The following is an 18,363-nucleotide window of genomic DNA, read 5'->3' as shown; positions in this document are numbered from 1 at the left end:
ATGTTGGTTCTAATTTATTATTATCTCTTGATTCTTCATTTTTTGTTACTGTTCGAATTAAAGCAGAGAATGAAGAATGAGAATGAAAGGCTTTGTGCTCGTTAGTGGTAGCATTGATGATGGTAGTAGTGGATAATGAAGGTGGTTGATGGTGTAATTAGTGGAAGCTAATAAGTATTGTGAATGAAAGCAATAACTCTTTGCTCGAGTGCAGATCAAAGAAAGCTAATAATTATTGTGAATGGAACCTAATAATTATTGTGTAATAATGAAGGTGGTTGATGGTGTAATTAGACTTTTATTTTTACCTTTCTTGTGAAGATCTCTCGGATGTTTACGACATATCCGATCAGTCTCGTGATGAAGAGAATTTCTGATGTTGAAAGGTATCGTCACGACATATCTAATGAGGTGATATACAATTGCTGGTAATGATTGGTCGCATTTGTGGTAATGGTGTTGATAATTGTAAATACTGGCTATTGATGGTGCCGGTAATTTGCGACGGAGGTGGTTGTGGTAGAGGATGATTGTTGTGGTTGGTTGGTGATGGTAATTGATAGTGATGGACGGTGATGATGGTAATTGATAGTGATGGACGGTGATGATGGTAGTTGATAGGTGGCCAATGATTGTAATGGCGCTTAGCAATGAAAGTGAATGGAGTAGCGGTGAAATGACATCTTTGTAGAAAGAGATTTTAACTATATGCATCACTTAGCACAATCTTATAACCAAAATCAACTCATATTTTCATATCTTACCTGATTTGGCCCATTTTGCATGTATAATTTGAAATGCTTTTTCACCCATTGACACGACATTAAGAAACAATAAGTATAACTCATTTTCTCTAGATTTCTCCATGAATTCATCTTTGTTTTTGTAAAGAAATAGCGAATTTATCCTTGCTTTTGCATTGGGATACAAATTAGGAGGAGAAAACTTAGGAATCTCTATTGTTGAGATTTTTGAGTTCATATTTCAACAGTTGAATATGAAAATTGTGAGTTCTATTCATTGTTAATTGACAAACCTGTACTTATCGTTGTGTTTGGAGCTATGATCATGATTAGAAATTGGTTTTGCAAGATTTGGGTGGTGAAAATCATATTGGAAAGATAATTCATCATTGTTGAATAAGCTTAAAGAAATAAGTTTGAATTCGAATTCGATTTTTGTGAGAATTTTGAAGTGAGTGTTGTTTAGACTTATTGAAAATAGTTCAAGAAGGTTGTCTACTATATTTAAAATTAGTGAATTCATCCGCCCTTCGCGCGATGAGAAAAATACCTCATTAGATATTCAAATATTTTTTTATTATATTTGAAAACTGAAATAGTTTTAGATATTATTTTTAGTCCTCAAACCAGAAAGATTAGATTTTCATTGTTAATCCATTTAATTATTAATTATTTCGTTAATATTTTTCTCTAGCTTTTCATCACGTGAGACTTGACTGCTAAGAAAGATCCTTGGTAAAATTTATATTTTAATGAGAAAAGTAGTATACATATTTGTCTGCATAATTACCTGTTAGTTTAATGTTAACGTAATAAACGTCTTTGATGGTCTCATTCTTTATAGTTGTATATTCTATATTTTCAAAAAGTTGTATAAACATTAAGTTTTTATCCTATAAGAGGTCTTTTCATAATTTAATTATTTCCTTACATCATAGCTTAAAGCATTTGTTTCTAGCGAGATGATAATATTTACCATATAACCATAAACTTCATGGATTTACCCTACAAAGAGAAAATACATTAATTCTTTTTATTATTGATAAGTAAAATAAAGGCATAGCATTAATCCCGGCATATTAGCTAAAAGACATATTTCTAAGAAGAGAATGTCATTTTATAATATTAAGAGAAAGAGACATAAATACAAACACAAAGAACAATAAAAGAAATTATGAACAAACTATATGTTTGTTAAGCCTGGAGAACCTCCATGGAGGGCACCTTAGACAAAAAATATAGAAAAGCAAAAGAATATTATAATCTCAAACACATAAAGTAAAAACAATTAAAAAAAAATTATTAGTAGTAGTTATAATAATTGAGACTCCACGATTTTCTCCTGCATTAATAAAGAATAGAAATATAGTAATGGAGATATTTATGATTTTATTTATTAAGGAATATGAAAAGCCAAGAGGTAATTATTGAGACTTTATTCTTAAAATAAGATAACAAAAAAAGAAAAAGGGAGAAATGTTAAAAAAAATAAAAAATAAAAGTTAGAATTTTTACCCGCTTCATTTTCCTTGTTGGTGGGATGAACAAAGAGAGGCTCCTTGTAAAGCATATTGGAAGAAAATTTAAAAACAAAGAGAGGCTCCTTGTAAAGCATATTGGAAGAAAATTTAAAAACAAAGAGAGGCTCCTTGTAAAGCATATTGGAAGAAAATTTAAAAATAAAAGGAAAATTATATTTGATTTAACATAAACAGAGTCGGTCAATATGAGAAGCTATTGTAGAGCAATTCAAAACTTATTGATGGCAAGAAATCAATAAAAAGCTAAAGTCTATGCATATTATTGTTAACTATACTTGATAAAGCTAATTAAATTTTTTAAAACACATCTCTTGAAATTAAATAATAGAACATGAGAACACATTATTCTTGAACACTTGGTAAAAAGATCCTCTTAAGGGCTTTATAAACTGGCTATTATCAGACTCTTCTCATAGGCGGATGTAGCATTTTGAGTTAATATGAACTCTGAATTGAGTTTTTCTTACTCGCAACATTTAAATTTATGTATAAAAATTAATTAAAATTACAATAAATATAAAAATCAATTAATATTACAGTAAATAGTAGATATAAATTCATGACTTGAAATATATAATGAGTTACAATGTTAAGCACCTTAAAAATTAAACCCATAAAATTTAAGTCCTACAGCCGCCTCTAACTCTTCTTATACTTTTTTTTCACCGGGCTTGGACATATCTTCGAGAGTTGATGCCTAGCTGATCAAGGATTCACAACATCGATCACCACCTTCAACGAATAAAATGGATGGAGACACAAAAAAATGAAAGAGATAATAAAGAAAGAATTGATCCAAAATATACACAATATTCGCACCTTCCGGGCTAAAAAAAAGAGAAGAATATTAGAAGAAGTTCATGAGAGTTGCAGAACAAAGGAAAAGCAATGCTACCTTCTCACCAAGTACCGAAATATAGCACTCTCTCATTTCTCTGTGTTTCTTCTATTTCTCAAATCGATCATAGAATAACGACAGAATTTTGAAGTTTATCAGGTCACCAAATTATAGTTACAAATTAACTTCTCTAGCTTGGTTCAAAAAAATAAATCTATGTCTCTGCAAAATACATAATCATATCCAGTTTAACACAATATAATTGAAAAACAAAATAAACAATCTATTGAAATAACCGCATACATTCTATCATACATATAAAGAGAGAGATATTTGTGAAAATACAGATATTCAGACATTAGATGAAAGCTACAAATTGAGCATTGCAATTGCACACGAATGACAAATTTGAGGGTAAATAACGAATATGGAAGAAAATGAAAGGCATAGGCATTAATATGTATTAATTGCTCAATTTAATTGAAGATTAAAGCTATTGTTGACACATGCACGGTAAAAGTAGCAAGATTCATAGAATATAGAAGAACATGAAAAGTATAGTCATTAATACGTATTAATTGTGCAGTTTAATAAAAACAATTATGGAGAAAATTTAAGAGTACTTAATTCTGTGAAGATTTTTTAACCATAAAATAAGCAAAAAAATAAAAATAAAAAAAGAAGGAAAAAAATAAATATTAATGGAGGCCATAAAGAGGTGCCACATAAGATTGTTTATGTCTAGCTTTATATTATATATAGATATAAATTATTTGGTGGAGATTTGAATAGAATTTGAGCAAGAATTATTATAGCATTTAAATGAGACGTTTCTTTTTCTAGCACATACTATAGTAACATTGTTCCTTCAAACTACGAACAGACGATCTATCAATATCATAATAAAATACACATTTCTATGACTACTATTCTATTCGAAGCTAAGGAAACATCAGTCAAATGGAATTTTCGAAGCACACGTCTTGGTGCCTCATGTTGTGTCCATTAGAGGTGTGCATGGATCGGGTTGGTTTGGATTTTTTTAAATACCAAATCAAACTAATTGCGTCGGGTTTTTTAATTTATAAACCAAACCAAACCAAACCAATAAAATTCGGTATTTTTAACTTCGGGTTTTTTCGGGTTATTCGGTTTTTTCGGGTTTTTTTCCCGAAAAAGTCCTCATACAAAACATATGACTTTTACTTCAAATATTCTTTAGTCCTAGTAAGATACAACTATATAACTAAGGATTTTCTTAAGAAAATAACACAAAATGTGAGATGGGTGATGACATCGTATTAAAATATTCAACAAAAAAGATAAGAAAATCAGTTAAAATAAATATTGCTAATTAATAAGCCATAAAGAAAATGACTTTAATAGAAATACTAAATTATGCTAAAATAAGTACGGCTTATTAATTACATGACAAAGAAAAAAATTAAGCTATGTGTTTTTACGCTCTAAACCAATTATGCAAAACTAAATAATAGATATCTAACATTACTGTCATTCCTAGTGTTAGAATTGAATTTCTTTTGTTAGCATTAGTGTTGAATTAGTTTTGATTTGGACTTTAATTGAGTTATTAACATCCATGGGATATAAAACTTATTGACATTCAAAATTCTAAGTTCAAACTTAAAATAATATGATAAAAGACAAAAAATTATGAAAAAAATTAAGAAATATTTCCAAATTACATTACAAATAAATATTTTAAAAATCGAATGCACGTAATGTCGGGTCGGTTTGACATTTTTTAGCTAAAACCAAACCAAACCAATTATGATCAGGTTTTCTTTTTCAACACTAAATCAAGTCAAACCCAACCACTAATCAATTTTTTTTTTCTCAATTTATCAGTTTGGTTTGTACACCCCTAGTGTCAAGCGTCACTTCTATGTGGTCTTGTCATCTGACACATACTCATCAGCAACTGAAATATTTTTGAACATTTCGTTACAAGAATTTCTTATCCCTATGAACCTAATGTTGAGTCCACAGTTTTGATTATAAGAGGGATTTGCGATCACAGGAAGCGAAGTTTAACCAACCCCTAAAGTTTTCTTTTCTTACAATTTGCCTTAAAATTAAGGTTGTCTTCTAGTCATCGTAAACTTTTAACGAAGGAAAGATCTAAAAGGTCAGCTTAATGTTAGAATCTTGCTTAAATAGAATACATTATAAATTAAAATTTGTATATGAAGATGAAAGGATGAATATATACTTTCATAGATTTTAAGTTAATTTTTTCTTCTCTACAAATTGTTTTTACTCTGTAGACAAAAACTAACCTTTTAGTCTTGTCTTTTCCTCCAAAAACTCTCTTTTCCTTCTCTAAATTTCAAGCTTAAGAATCATAAATGTTTTTGCTTTCCTAAACAAAATTCCTCTACTATTTATTTAGTGTAAAAATTCAAACGATCTTTCATATTTGTTTGAATGCAATTCCATAGCAATCTCGAGAAAGAGAGGGAACAAATATCGCTTTTAGAAAAGTATTATCCAACATGTTTTTCAAGCCTGAATATCTTATGTTTTTTTTCCCGTATTTTCCAACACTTAACATATCTTTTTTAATTAACTCTCGATGTGCATAGGCATGCTTAGCCCTTTTGTGTGATTAAAAGCTCGATCGGGCGTGAACTCTCACTTGATTTGAGTTAATTAGAACCACATCATTTGACTAGCTAGAATAGTTGATGGTCAAGTAGACCAGCAGGAAACTAATATCTGTATAGTTTGGCACAAAAAGAAACGAAAATAAATATAATTTAATTAGTCATAGCAGGATAGTTATCATTTTATACATCAAAGCTATTAATTTGTACTTTCTTCGTCTATATTTATATGATTCACTTAGATTAGACACGACGTTTAAGAAAGAAAGAAATATTTTTAGAACTTGTGATCTAAAATACATCATAAATATGTGCGCGCATCACTGTAAATAAACTCATTACGAGTAAATGAGAATCTTAAATTATTTTAAAATATAAAAAGATATTATTCTTTTTGTGATTGACTAGAAAAGAAAGTGCATCACATATATTATATATATAAATTGTGATAGAGGAAGTAATGCTTATCATTAAATACCTTTTTACTATAAAGCTTAAATTCTTCATAGATCAAATATCAGTACGCGAAGACAAAGAGGTTCCCCTGAAATTCGCGCGTCATTCTAAATACATTATAAGAGGAAAAAGTCAATTTCACTTCATAAGAGCATCTTTCTTTCTATAATTAGTAATATTATATAACTTCAAAAATAAGCAAACCCAAGGGTAAAATTGTCCAGAATGTCCAACTCAAAGACCTCCACCTTCCTTCAAAGGTAAGGAAAAAGAAAATTTTCAGATCTCCAAATGATTCGCGTCAAGAAGTTCCACATTGAGGGGTAAAATGCTCTCTAATTAAGGCGATTCTGTATCCAACATGACTTGAATCCGAGACCCAGATTTAAGAATGAAAGAGTACTTACTGCTCCACCATAGTGCTGTGCTGGTTGATAAATGATACGTTATACTTATTACATGAAAAAATAGAGTATGAAAATTGTGCAATAACTTTGGTAGCATTTGTTTACTCATTTTTGTTTTTATTTACATCATCATTCTTACAAGAGGAAGGTGCTAGCTAATTGAAAGGCACTTCATGCATTAGGTAAGCCGTGGTTATACAAAAAATAGTACTCTATCTTTCTCAATATACGTGACATATATATTTTTACTTTTTTAGTGTGTTCGAACGCATTATTTATTTAGTTTTAATATATATAATTATTTAAAATCACATAATATTTAATGTCTATTTTGGACCATAAATTTTAAAATCTTGATTTTTTTTTCTTAAAATTCTGTGTTTAGTAATCAAAAGGCATTTGCCGCATAAATCGGGACGAACGACGTACAATGTATGTCCTTCAAAGATAGAGTTGAATACGTTACAAGTAGGCAATTGGTGCTGAGTAAGCATCAAAACTACGGGTTTTCACATGCATGCAAAGTTGAAGAATAAACCACGAATCCATATGAGCTCATTTTCTGCAGTTTTATCACGAGTTGCAGTGCAACCATTTCCGAAATTTCATCAGTTTCTTCCCTCAGCCCCCACCCTGAATTTCCTCCAAAATCACCCTTCACTCTTGGGAATAGCCACCTTTTGTCTCCTTCTTTTTATTCAATTCAATTCTCACCGCCACATCTCAGGAATATATACATTTTAGTCTCACCATTCTTAAGACTTTCAAAAAAAAAAAAAAAAAAAACATACTACACATTCTTTGATAAGTCTAATACTTTGGTCTAGCTAGCTAGCTAGTCTCATTTATTTTTGTGAATTGCTATTTCTCGAAATTAAACATGGTGGACTTGCAAGAAATTATAGAGCCTTTGAGCCCGATGAGCGAAGTCGAAGTTGAAGAGAACCAAGAATTTGATGATGAAGAAATCAACTATGATGATCTCAAACGTCGCATGTGGAAGGACCGCATGCGGATGCAGAAGCTCAAGGCCAAGAAGGAAATTAATAACACTTGTAGCAAAGATTCACTAGTATTCGACCTTGATGACGACGAGGACTCACAATTAGCTAAGCAAGAACAATCTCGCCGCAAAAAGATGTCAAGAGCTCAAGATTCTGTCCTTAAATACATGGTAAAAATCATGGAGATTTGTAAAGGTCAAGGGTTCGTTTATGGGATTGTGCCCGAAAAGGGGAAGCCAGTGACCGGTTCATCGGATAGTTTAAGGGAGTGGTGGAAGGAAAAGGTTAGGTTTGAGCAAAACGCACCTGCTGCTATTGCAGCATTTTCGCCTAACTTAGTGGAAGAAAACGTGTTGGATCCAAATTCATGCATGCATCTTTTACAAGACTTGCAAGATACTACTTTAGGCTCACTCCTTTCTGCCCTTATGCAACATTGTATCCCACCACAAAGGAGGTTCCCTTTGGATAAAGGGTTGGCCCCACCATGGTGGCCCACAGGGAATGAACTTTGGTGGGGTGATCAAGGGTTCTCACAAGAACAAGGTCCTCCACCTTATAGGAAGCCTCATGACTTGAAAAAAGCATGGAAGGTAAGTGCTTTGGCTGCAATTATCAAACATATGTCTACTAATTTGGATAAAATGAAGAGGTTGGTGAAACAATCTAAGAGCTTGCAAAACAAGATGACAGCTAAAGAAACAGCTACTTGGTCCAAAGTTGTTAACCAAGAAGAAGTCCTTCTCAAGCTGACCAAAAAAGCTCTCAAGATTTCAACATCAAAAGAGGAGGAAGAAAATCAAGAAAATAAGGGCAAAGAAGATGAATATATTGCTTTGGTACCCAAGGGTTCAACCCTGAGGAGAAAGGAGAAAAGGAAGGGTATTTTTGAGAGCAACATAGACATGGAGGATGTATTACATCAAGACTTAAATTGCGCGCAAAGTCAGTTAGGGGTTGGATTTCCATACAAGAATTCAAGAATTGACTCCGAGGCAAGTTGTTCTTATCGCGAAAAGCACACGATAAATAACCAACAAAATATCGGTAAGGGGGAGGACCAATTACTTAATTTGTCCATCAACAACTTCGCTAGCTTGATTGAGGCACAACCTATACCACACGAAGAAATAATGGCTGGTCATGGCCAACATGATTGGATGAACATGGAGATAAAAAGGAGCTTCGAAAACTACCATGCACAAAATGGTACAGGTGGAGTTGTGGAGAATTTCGAAGGACTTTGGGGAGGCCATGTCCTTGAACAACTTCATTATGACCCTGCCACTTATGGAAACATGAACTTGAATGATACACCACCAGAAGAAGAAGATGTTCTACATCATCAAGCTCCAATTTCTGTTTGGGATTTGGCATATGAGGATACATCGGATTAAAGCTATAGCTAAAACGAATAATTAGTGTTTTATTCCTTCTCGAACAGTTCATTATATTCCTAGATTACTCGCATTGCTTTTTTTTTTTTTTTTTTTTGTCATTGTCTATGGACATATATAAAAAGAAAAAATACGTATGTTTTTATTCTTTCCTGATCATTAATTTCCCTTTGATCTATATATCTATATATATATATATATATATATATATATATATATATATATATATATATATATATATTATCATGCTTTATAGTGATCGAGGAGTTTTCCCTGGATTATTCTAGTAACCGAGTTTTGTTAACTAAAGATGATTTATCTACTAGTTGAAATTTTAAGGAACAAAAGGTAGTGTAACTTAAGAGATAAAAGGGGAATCCACCTTTGTCCCTCAAGTTACACTAGAAGATTTTTAAAGTTAGATAGAGTTTGTATTTCAAATTTTCAATAATCATAAGAGCTGTGTCTTTGGGGTATAAAATCGTCATACTCCATTCTAGTAGCAGTGCAAGAAAAACCTTTTCTAAACTTGGAGTTATTCTTCTTCACTACCTCTGCGTCCACCTCCACATCTACTGCAAATACAGAACAAACTGGTCTATGATCCGAAAATCTTGATTCCCCTCGAATATAAGATAATTGTTCAATGCCAGCGCCTCGCCATAATATTCTATCACACCTGAAATTGGTACAATACATGTAAGGTTCAAAATATACTTGTTTCAGTACACTGTAAATCAGTCGCAGTTGGAAATAGTACATCAATTGTTAAACAAAGTGTAACGTCCCTCTCCCTACCCTATTGGACGATTTGTGGAAAAAGAAAAAGAAAAATTAACATTATGTGCAAGGTTAAAGAAGACGGAAAACCACCGAGGCTAATAATGCATTGTTGAAGTTTCTCGCACAATATGTGTGAGTTAGATTACTCAATCCACCTATATCGCGAATATTTTTTTTTTCTGAAAAGGGGAAATGGTGGGAAAAATGCCCCCATACAGTTCTATCACACAAATATCTTATACATTTTGGTCATTTACACCTTTGCCTTTAGTAAATCGTTTCGTATAATGAGAATACTTTTAAATCATAATCAGATCTTTTTTTCGAAGTATTTTGACATGTTAAATCCACCAAATTCATGCTAGATCTTTGTTAAGGATATGTCAAATTCAAGAACGATTTTCTAATAAAAGTATGAATGCTCCTAATGTATAACGGCAGATAAAATAACGATATTTTATGTAGTGGAGGAGTATGTTTGGGCTTTTATTTAAAAAAAGAAAAAAAAAAAAAGGGTAAAGAGAGAGACCACGCAGGGGTTCGTCGTTTCTTCTTAGACTTGGTTGTCTCTCCAGCATAGGAATCTGAATTATGAGAATATTTGTACGTTGGGGCAAAGAAGATCTTTCCTTCATTCCACCCATTAAACACTCTTCCTGCTTCTCTCTCCACATTCAACTGTCATCAACATAAATATATTAACTTTTTTATTGGCAATAAATTAAATATCAAGGACTTTGGATACATTAGATAAAACTAAGCGTTAAATGAAGAAAAAAAAAACAGAAACACTATTGTTGTATAGTGAATACGTTCTTGTGCTTAATCATTGAGATAGTATTGCACTCACTTTCAAACTAATATTGAAAGAAGTTCCCCTTTTTCTTTGAGGAAATGATTCAATATTAACCCTTTTGCAATTTGAATAAAATCAGGTAATGCAACTGATTATGCTCCATAATTAATTATACTTTATAGTGGTATTTTTAATTAATTACAAAACGTAACTATATTTTAAATTTTTATAGCACAATACACGTGTTCCTAAATCCTTCTGCATTTTAATTCTATAAAATCAGCCCTCTTGTGGCGATAATTGATTTTAAAAAAAACACGTATTCTTAAATTGTAGCACAATTTTTATACAGTATATATGCTACGTTTTGAAAGAGCACGGAAACAGTGTATATGCTATGTTTTGAAAGAGCGTTGATGCAACATATATGCTACATTTTGAAAGAAAAATACTGCTACGTTTTGAAAAAAAAATAATGCCACTATTTATTTTTGCAAAAAAAGGGCACTAGTCTCGTGATATATGGAAGATAATGATCCTACAAAAATCTCTTATATATTATTTTCAGATTAATTATTTCACACGTATATTTGACTTCTACAGACAAGCACTCCTCCATCGTTGTTGATTCAACTATCAAAAGAAATGAGCTAACTGGTTTTCTTTTTTTTTTTTGGTTTATTTTACATTCTGAAAAGTTTGTATCCTGTAGAGTAGCTAAATGAGATTAGAAGGACGCCATACAACAAAGAAATAAAAATAAAAAGTAAAGACGAAGTGTTTTACCAAACCGATGACACGATCATGTTTCTTAGTAGATATTTGTCCTTTTCACTGTCTGTTTCATCATTTTTTCAGTCAGATCAGAAGGGAGGGGTTCAAAAATAGTTTTAGACTTTAATTATTTTTTACTGAAGTACAGCTAAGAGCTACATAATCAGGTCACACAAAAAAATTACCTCTAAGTTTTAATTGAATACACAACAATTAAATATCAATCTTAGGACACAAACTAAATATATTCATTATCTTGTTATTAATCATAGAACATTAATTAAAAGCTTAATATTAACAGCAACTAATAAATTCCTTCTGATCTCACCTCCTTCATAGCCTCTAATAAGGATTAAACTATTTGACTCCTAGATCTTCATGACCTAATCAATTCAGTCACGTTGACACCCAAAGATTTTGTAGGCCAAACATTATTTTCAATCTGTACTAGGTGTCACGTTGACTTCATGTTAATCAGAAAAACAAATATCACTTTCTTTTTTACTTTTCCCAATCAATAAACACCCCGCCAATAAATAAATAAATAAAAAGATAAAGAAAAAAAAAACCACCAAACCTGATCCTTTTCCAGAAGAGAGTCCCAGTCATTATCCGCTAACAAAAGCCTTGTATCTTCATAGCTCAAAGACACTCGGTAGTTCAAGTCTCCAAGCCATATCAGACGGCTGAAATTTGTTAAGTCTACATGATTAATATTAACTTGCATAGAAATGTGTGACAGAAGGGCCAAGTAAAAAGAGGTAAATAAAATGTCATAATCTGAATTGATGTTTGCATCTACTTATAGTGTTAGGATGTCATCAAGGTACGAAACGTGATTGTAGAGTATTATTTATAAGCGGATTCAAGATTTAAATTCAATTGGTTCAATTTTTAAAGAACTTATTATTGAACTTGTAATACTTTTGAAATTATGGATTCAAAAATTAATATTTATTACTTTCACTTGTCCAAATAAGTGTCATGTTAACTAAATTATTTTGGTTCAAAATAAATACCACTTTAATAAACAAATTAGGCATTAACTATCTTTTTCCAGATTTTATTGCTCCAAAAAATTATCTAAAACGTCTATGAAGAGATAAATGGTTCTTGTAGGAGATACAAAGAGTAATTCCGTAAAATAATCTAATGATTAATGTTATTACATAATTTTTAATGGCTGCCAAAACATTAACCAACACTTATTTTGGACCAACGAGAGTAAAACTTTCAATCAAATTTCACAATATTTATGTTATTCGTTGAAAGTACTAGCTATATTCAATTGAACTCATTGGAAAAAAGCTCCATCCACCTCTGATATAGCATACCAACCAAATAAACTAGTAATTCTCTAGCTTATAGTTATATATAACAAAAACAAAGTATATTGATTGAAATTAACGACCAGTGCTAGATAATGGAAAAAAAAAAAAAGACTTACTCGTGATCACTAATTTTTTCTGCCATTCCAGTGTCAGGATTCCTACAAATTCTGGGAAATTGTATGGTTTTGAGAATCTCAGCAACATCAGCATTTCTTCTTAGCTCATCTCCTTCTTTCTCCCCAGAAGCTAAGTGACTGCACACAAAGCAAAAGCTCGTCCGGTGCACTGACATGCTTATTGCTATACACCCCTGCATATAATAGTATGTAATATATAAATCACTAACCCTCATGTTCCATTAAAGTAAATAAAAATCAGATACACCAAAATTGAAATTTCAATATTCAATGATGAAATCAATTTATGCCCCAAATTCTCATTTTATTAGATAGATGCAAATCCATGATTTGAAGTTTCTAGGTTCCTACAACAACCTTAAGTTACAATAATAATAATAATAATAATAATAATAATAATAATAATAATAATAATAATAATAATAATAATAATACTATTCACAGTCAAATACTTATAAATATCTAGTTTTTAATACATATATTGGGTAGGGGTGAAGGTAGAGGGAAAAATTATACTATGTATCGCTCATATAAGTTATTGAATCTCCTTTGGCATAAGAATTTCTTCTTGTTTAGAAAATTCCTAACTCCGACATTGATTATGGTATGTGCAAAAATTACTGAGTCCGCGTAAGCTCTTTCCTCCATGAAATGTGCTTCTTAACAAGCAATCTTGATAACACATTATCTCTTTTCTATCATTTTGAATAATGAAGTATACTAAACCTGCTACCACATTCATTTTCTATTTAAAAAGGAGAATAGTCAAATATTAAAAAATATCTCGAACAAACCTTATTTCCAAGACAACCCATGATACCTCTTCCAAGAGAAGATATTCTGAGATGACCAATATGTTGTGCTAACTCTTTTCGTGCCCAAACTGAAAGGAAAATTCCCACCATTTGCTTGCTCGATATAAGATGATAACTCAAACCATAATTAGAAGAAGGAAATTCTGCAATCGACTGTAAGTCTTCTTCGCTGGAATCGCGACAATGTGTCACGGGAGGATAAAAATGTTCACTAAGCTTTCTCAAACGCCTCGTTGAAGGACAATTACATGTCTTGAGAACGGTACTATTTGCCCTTAAACTCTTGTTAGCGACTTTAAGAGAATGTTTATGGAATAAGGAGTTGGATTTTGATGAGTCTTTTGAATGTTTTGAATTATGGGAGCTTGAATCAGTGACTGAATCATGATATGATTTATTAAGTGAATGGCTTATGAGGGCTAGCCATCTTGCTGCTGGTTCACTATCTTCACTCACTAATACATTTCCTGCATTTAAGGGTACAATTTCTTGAAACCTGAAAATATATAAAAACCAATTTTATGTCAAATCTTGTAAGAAAAAATTACCAGTAATGTATGTTGAATTTATCATACCCCAATACATATATGTCTGCAGAACCTTCCACTTGCAAAAAATCTTCAAGATTAAGTCCATGATGTGGAGTCTTTCCTCCTACATTCCATGTCCCGGCAAAAACCCTAAAATTTTCCAATCACATATGTCCTAGTTAATTAATTAAACTCTTAAGAAGTTTAATATATATTTACTTGACGTGATATGAATTCTTACCTAATACTTTTAATTATAGTAGCAGGTTGCGTTGAATGATCAAAACTCGAAAGATTTAGGCCTTCAATCCGTGCACTATTATGCCTTGCTGAGAGTAGATAAGAAATTAGTGCCATGGTTGTGTGGTTTGGATTTGCTTCCAATCTTGAGTTTGAGACTATAGGAATATTATGTATAGTATTTTTTTTTTTCAATGGACAAAGCCCTCACGGGTGAATTCTACAGTAGAAAAACTACTTCTACATTATTTTTATTTTACAACTGTATAATGAAAATAAATAGCATTAGCAATAATCAAATACATTTTAGTCTTCAGTTAGGTGAGCTACCAAAATACTATACCAGAAGTTAAGCAGATTTTAGAGAAGATTCTTAAGTCTTTGGCTTGATGGTGTACGTGGCTAACACACATTACACAGTTTCTATCACTAACTCAGATTTAAACTATAAATTTCTTAACATTATACACTAATATACTTTTTCTTTCCTCATGATAGGATACCAAATTAATGAATGCAAGACACATGTTTTATATACATACATTTCTTGCTCAATCATAGTTAAGTGATATGTATTTACTTTTAACAAACTGCTAAGGTTAAAGTGCATGGTTTGGTGCAAACACCCGATGCACAACGGATGCAACGTATGATACCGGGTTCATCTAAACACAATATTTTCGATGCGGATTATAAATTTATATATAAAAGTCTATTAAAATAGTAAAAAATAGTAGGTTTGAATTCATAATTTAAAAATATAATGGATTCAATGCTGATAATCTTATGATTGAACCATAGAGCTTAAATTTTGGATCCGCTCTTACCGATACAAACAAGTATTTATCGTGAACCTGTGTTGTATAGGCTTGGAGTCAAATGACTACATAAGCAAGACTAAATGCACCTCAACTTAGCTTGATCATGATAACCTTGATCGAATGTCGAAATGATGGGAGAAGGTGACGAAGAAGTTGAAAAAGTAGTACCATAATACAGATTCGGATTTAAAAACTTTCTAGGATAATATTTTGTTTGCCTCACATACGACGAAGATTAAACAAAGACTTGTAGAATCACACCGATTCAATTAATATATAAATGACTCATCAAAAGCACAAATATAAAACTTCACTAGATATGTCACTATAACATGAACATAATACAATGGATAGATTTAAAGAATACAATTCCATCATCCACTTGAAAACATCATAAAATTTAATTAATACGCTTGCACTAAAAAATATATTTAAAAAGAAGTCATGCTGGTGATGATACCTGAGAAACTTCTCTTCACTGTAGAAGACGTTTCAAGAAAAGCTTTTCTCGTTGATATCTTCCAATCCAATTCTGCTCCCAAAACAACCAACAAAAAATAAAAGATCAAAGAAAAAATACATTTTATTCCAAAATAAAATATTGACAAGATTATAATGGTAAACCCAACCTTGATCATTGTTATCTGATTGTCTTAGATGCTCTCCAAAACTTTTTCTACTGCTTTTGGAATTATTGAGCTTTGGGATGACAGCCTTTTATTCATCATCATAAAAACAAAAAAAACAAAATATTCAAAACTCTATTTTACCCACAAATCAAGAAAATAAAAAAGAAACATAACTTATTGTAAACCAATTTAATACACCTTCTTCGTTTCACCAACAACAACATAGCCAGTTAATTTCATAAGTGGGGTCTGGGGAGGATAAATTTTACGCAGTGGCGGATCAGAATTTTCACTAATGGGTTCAAAAATATAAAAGAGTAAAACAACGAAGAAGCTAATTAAGGTGGTTCAACATCTACTATTTGTACATAAAAAATAATTTTAACCTTATATATATATATATATATATATATATATATATATATATGTATGTATATATAGAATAATTTCACCAAGAGAACCCCCTAGCCACCACCTGGTTCCGCCGCTGGTCGTACGCATATCTTTTGAGCCGAGGGTCTATCGGAAACAACCTCTCTACTCTAAAAAGATAGGGATATATATATAGAATAATTTTCACCAAGAGAACCCCCTAGCCACCACCTGGTTCCACCGCTGGTCGTACGCATATCTTATCCCTACCTTTTTAGAGTAGAGAGGCTGTTTCCGATAGATCCTCGACTCAAAAGAAATGTAATCGATATAGGATTGCAAGAAAAATAAGACAACAAAATATTAGGATACGAACAAATTAATTGTACCTTTTTCTTTTCACCCTTGATAGAATTGTCAGGGGTGGTGGCTGTAGAGGTGGCCGGAGAAGTGCTAACGCCGCCGCTAACGGTGGTGTTGATGGCGGCGGCCGCCTTAATCAGGTGGATGCTATCATCAGATTTACAACGCCTTGTTGGTGACGACATTCATGCATTTGATCACTTCAATTCAAATTATAACGTTACGTTCGATTAAATTAAATCCACTTCCAAAATTGGGGTCAAATCTTATAGATAAACAGCTACTAATTAGTTACGTTTAATTAAAATAATAATCTGCCAATGCAAAGAACAACAAAGAAAAATCCAAAAAACTTTCTTGATTTTTTTCTTGTCTACCTAAATTTCTGTGCTCTTTTTGTTATGTGCTTTGTGTTTGACTTTTTATTTCCTTTAATTTTAATTTGTTTCTATAATTGTTAATATTATTGCCTAAATACAATTAAATGCCTTTTTATTATTTTAGGGTTTCATCTTGTTTATCTTTCTTTTTTTTTCACTTTTGGAACAAAAAAAAAAAAAAAAAAACATGTTCAATGGGATGAGAGTTTGCCGCCAAATCTTTCGGAGATTTTGGGGCAAATGGTGACTAAGCCGTTAACATCAATAGGATTAGTATTTGTTAGTGGTTGCCCCCTGATGACAGTTCAGTATCCAAATCTCTCCCCCTAAATTATTTTATTTTATTTAGGGCCCCTCTGAATAGGGAATTGGACTTATAGCCTGTTTGGTCAAGCTTATTTTTCCCTCAAAAGTACTTATTTTATCAATAAGTACCACTACTAAAAAAACAGGAATTTTTGACCAAAAATTTCGATCACACGAGGTCGAAAAAGCCTTTATTTCGACCAATTTTTCGACCACACGTGTAGGTCGATAACAGCTTGGTCGAAAAAAAAATTCGACCACGTGTGGTCGAAATCACATTCTACCGAAATTAAGGGAAAATTGTTTTCGACCACATGTGGTCGAAAAAATTATTTTTATATTAAATTATATTTAACTTTTTCGACTACGTGTGGTCGAAAACATTATTTATATTTAAATATAAAAAGAAAATAAAAATTCAATTTCGACTACATGTGGTCGAAATTGTAAATTGGGCCCAGAATTTCGACCACATGTGATCGAAATCTGGCAAGAATCTTGCTAAATTTCGACCACATGTGGTCGAAATTGAATTTTTCTGGGTACAATTTCGACCTCATGTGGTCGAAATTGTGAAATATCTGGGCTAATTTTCGACCACCTGTGGTCGAAAATCTGGAATATTTTTTCCAGCATTTGCCTGCTTTTGGCAGCCCACCTGCCAATTTCCAAATAGTCAAATTCATCAACCAAAACAGGCATCCAATTCATCAACAATGCAACACAACAACCATAAACAATGTTCAAACACTTGAACACTTAAACATTGTCCATTCAAACACTTATAAACAATCAAATTCAACCTCAAAGTACTTAAAATTAAAACTACATTCAAACACTTAAACATCATAAACTACATTCAAACACTTAAACATCATTCAAACACTTAAACATTATAAACTTAAAAATACTTCTAATTCGAACTAAAACTACATTCAAACCCTTAAAGATAATATACATATCCATTTAAACATATCCATCATAAACTATTAATTTGGGCTTGCATACCCAACATCCTAGCCTGCGAGGAATTAAGTGTTCTTGTCAGCTGAGCAACTTGATGCTTCATAGCT

The 18,363-nt window shown here is 31.7% G+C and overlaps 2 protein-coding genes across 3 annotated transcripts; one reads left to right on the top strand and one right to left on the bottom strand.

The window, feature by feature from the left end:
• Positions 1-7,034: 7,034 nt before the first annotated feature.
• On the top strand, positions 7,035-9,152 carry LOC132614611 (putative ETHYLENE INSENSITIVE 3-like 4 protein). The gene has a single exon (XM_060329106.1). It carries the CDS (start codon positions 7,493-7,495, stop codon positions 9,011-9,013), a length of 1,521 nt encoding a protein of 506 aa, XP_060185089.1. The 5' UTR covers positions 7,035-7,492; the 3' UTR covers positions 9,014-9,152.
• A 279-nt stretch (positions 9,153-9,431) lies between these two features.
• LOC132614436 (type I inositol polyphosphate 5-phosphatase 5) lies at positions 9,432-17,083 on the bottom strand. Of its 2 annotated transcripts, none has more exons than XM_060328890.1 (10): positions 16,631-17,083; positions 15,847-15,954; positions 15,701-15,758; positions 14,421-14,508; positions 14,225-14,329; positions 13,629-14,145; positions 12,814-13,007; positions 11,944-12,052; positions 10,326-10,474; positions 9,432-9,692 (listed from the first exon to the last, which is right to left on the bottom strand). In XM_060328890.1, exons 1-10 carry the CDS (start codon positions 16,787-16,789, stop codon positions 9,458-9,460), a joined length of 1,722 nt encoding a protein of 573 aa, XP_060184873.1. In that variant the 5' UTR covers positions 16,790-17,083; the 3' UTR covers positions 9,432-9,457. The 2 variants fall into 2 exon arrangements, with proteins under 2 accessions (XP_060184873.1, XP_060184872.1); XM_060328889.1 differs by having other exon boundaries at positions 15,701-15,772; positions 15,870-15,954; positions 16,631-17,082.
• Positions 17,084-18,363: the final 1,280 nt, after the last annotated feature.

This window comes from Lycium barbarum, chromosome 10 (assembly GCF_019175385.1).
Source record: "Lycium barbarum isolate Lr01 chromosome 10, ASM1917538v2, whole genome shotgun sequence".
Classification (NCBI taxonomy): domain Eukaryota; kingdom Viridiplantae; phylum Streptophyta; class Magnoliopsida; order Solanales; family Solanaceae; genus Lycium; species Lycium barbarum.
This window is presented reverse-complemented; position numbering and strand designations above follow the sequence as displayed.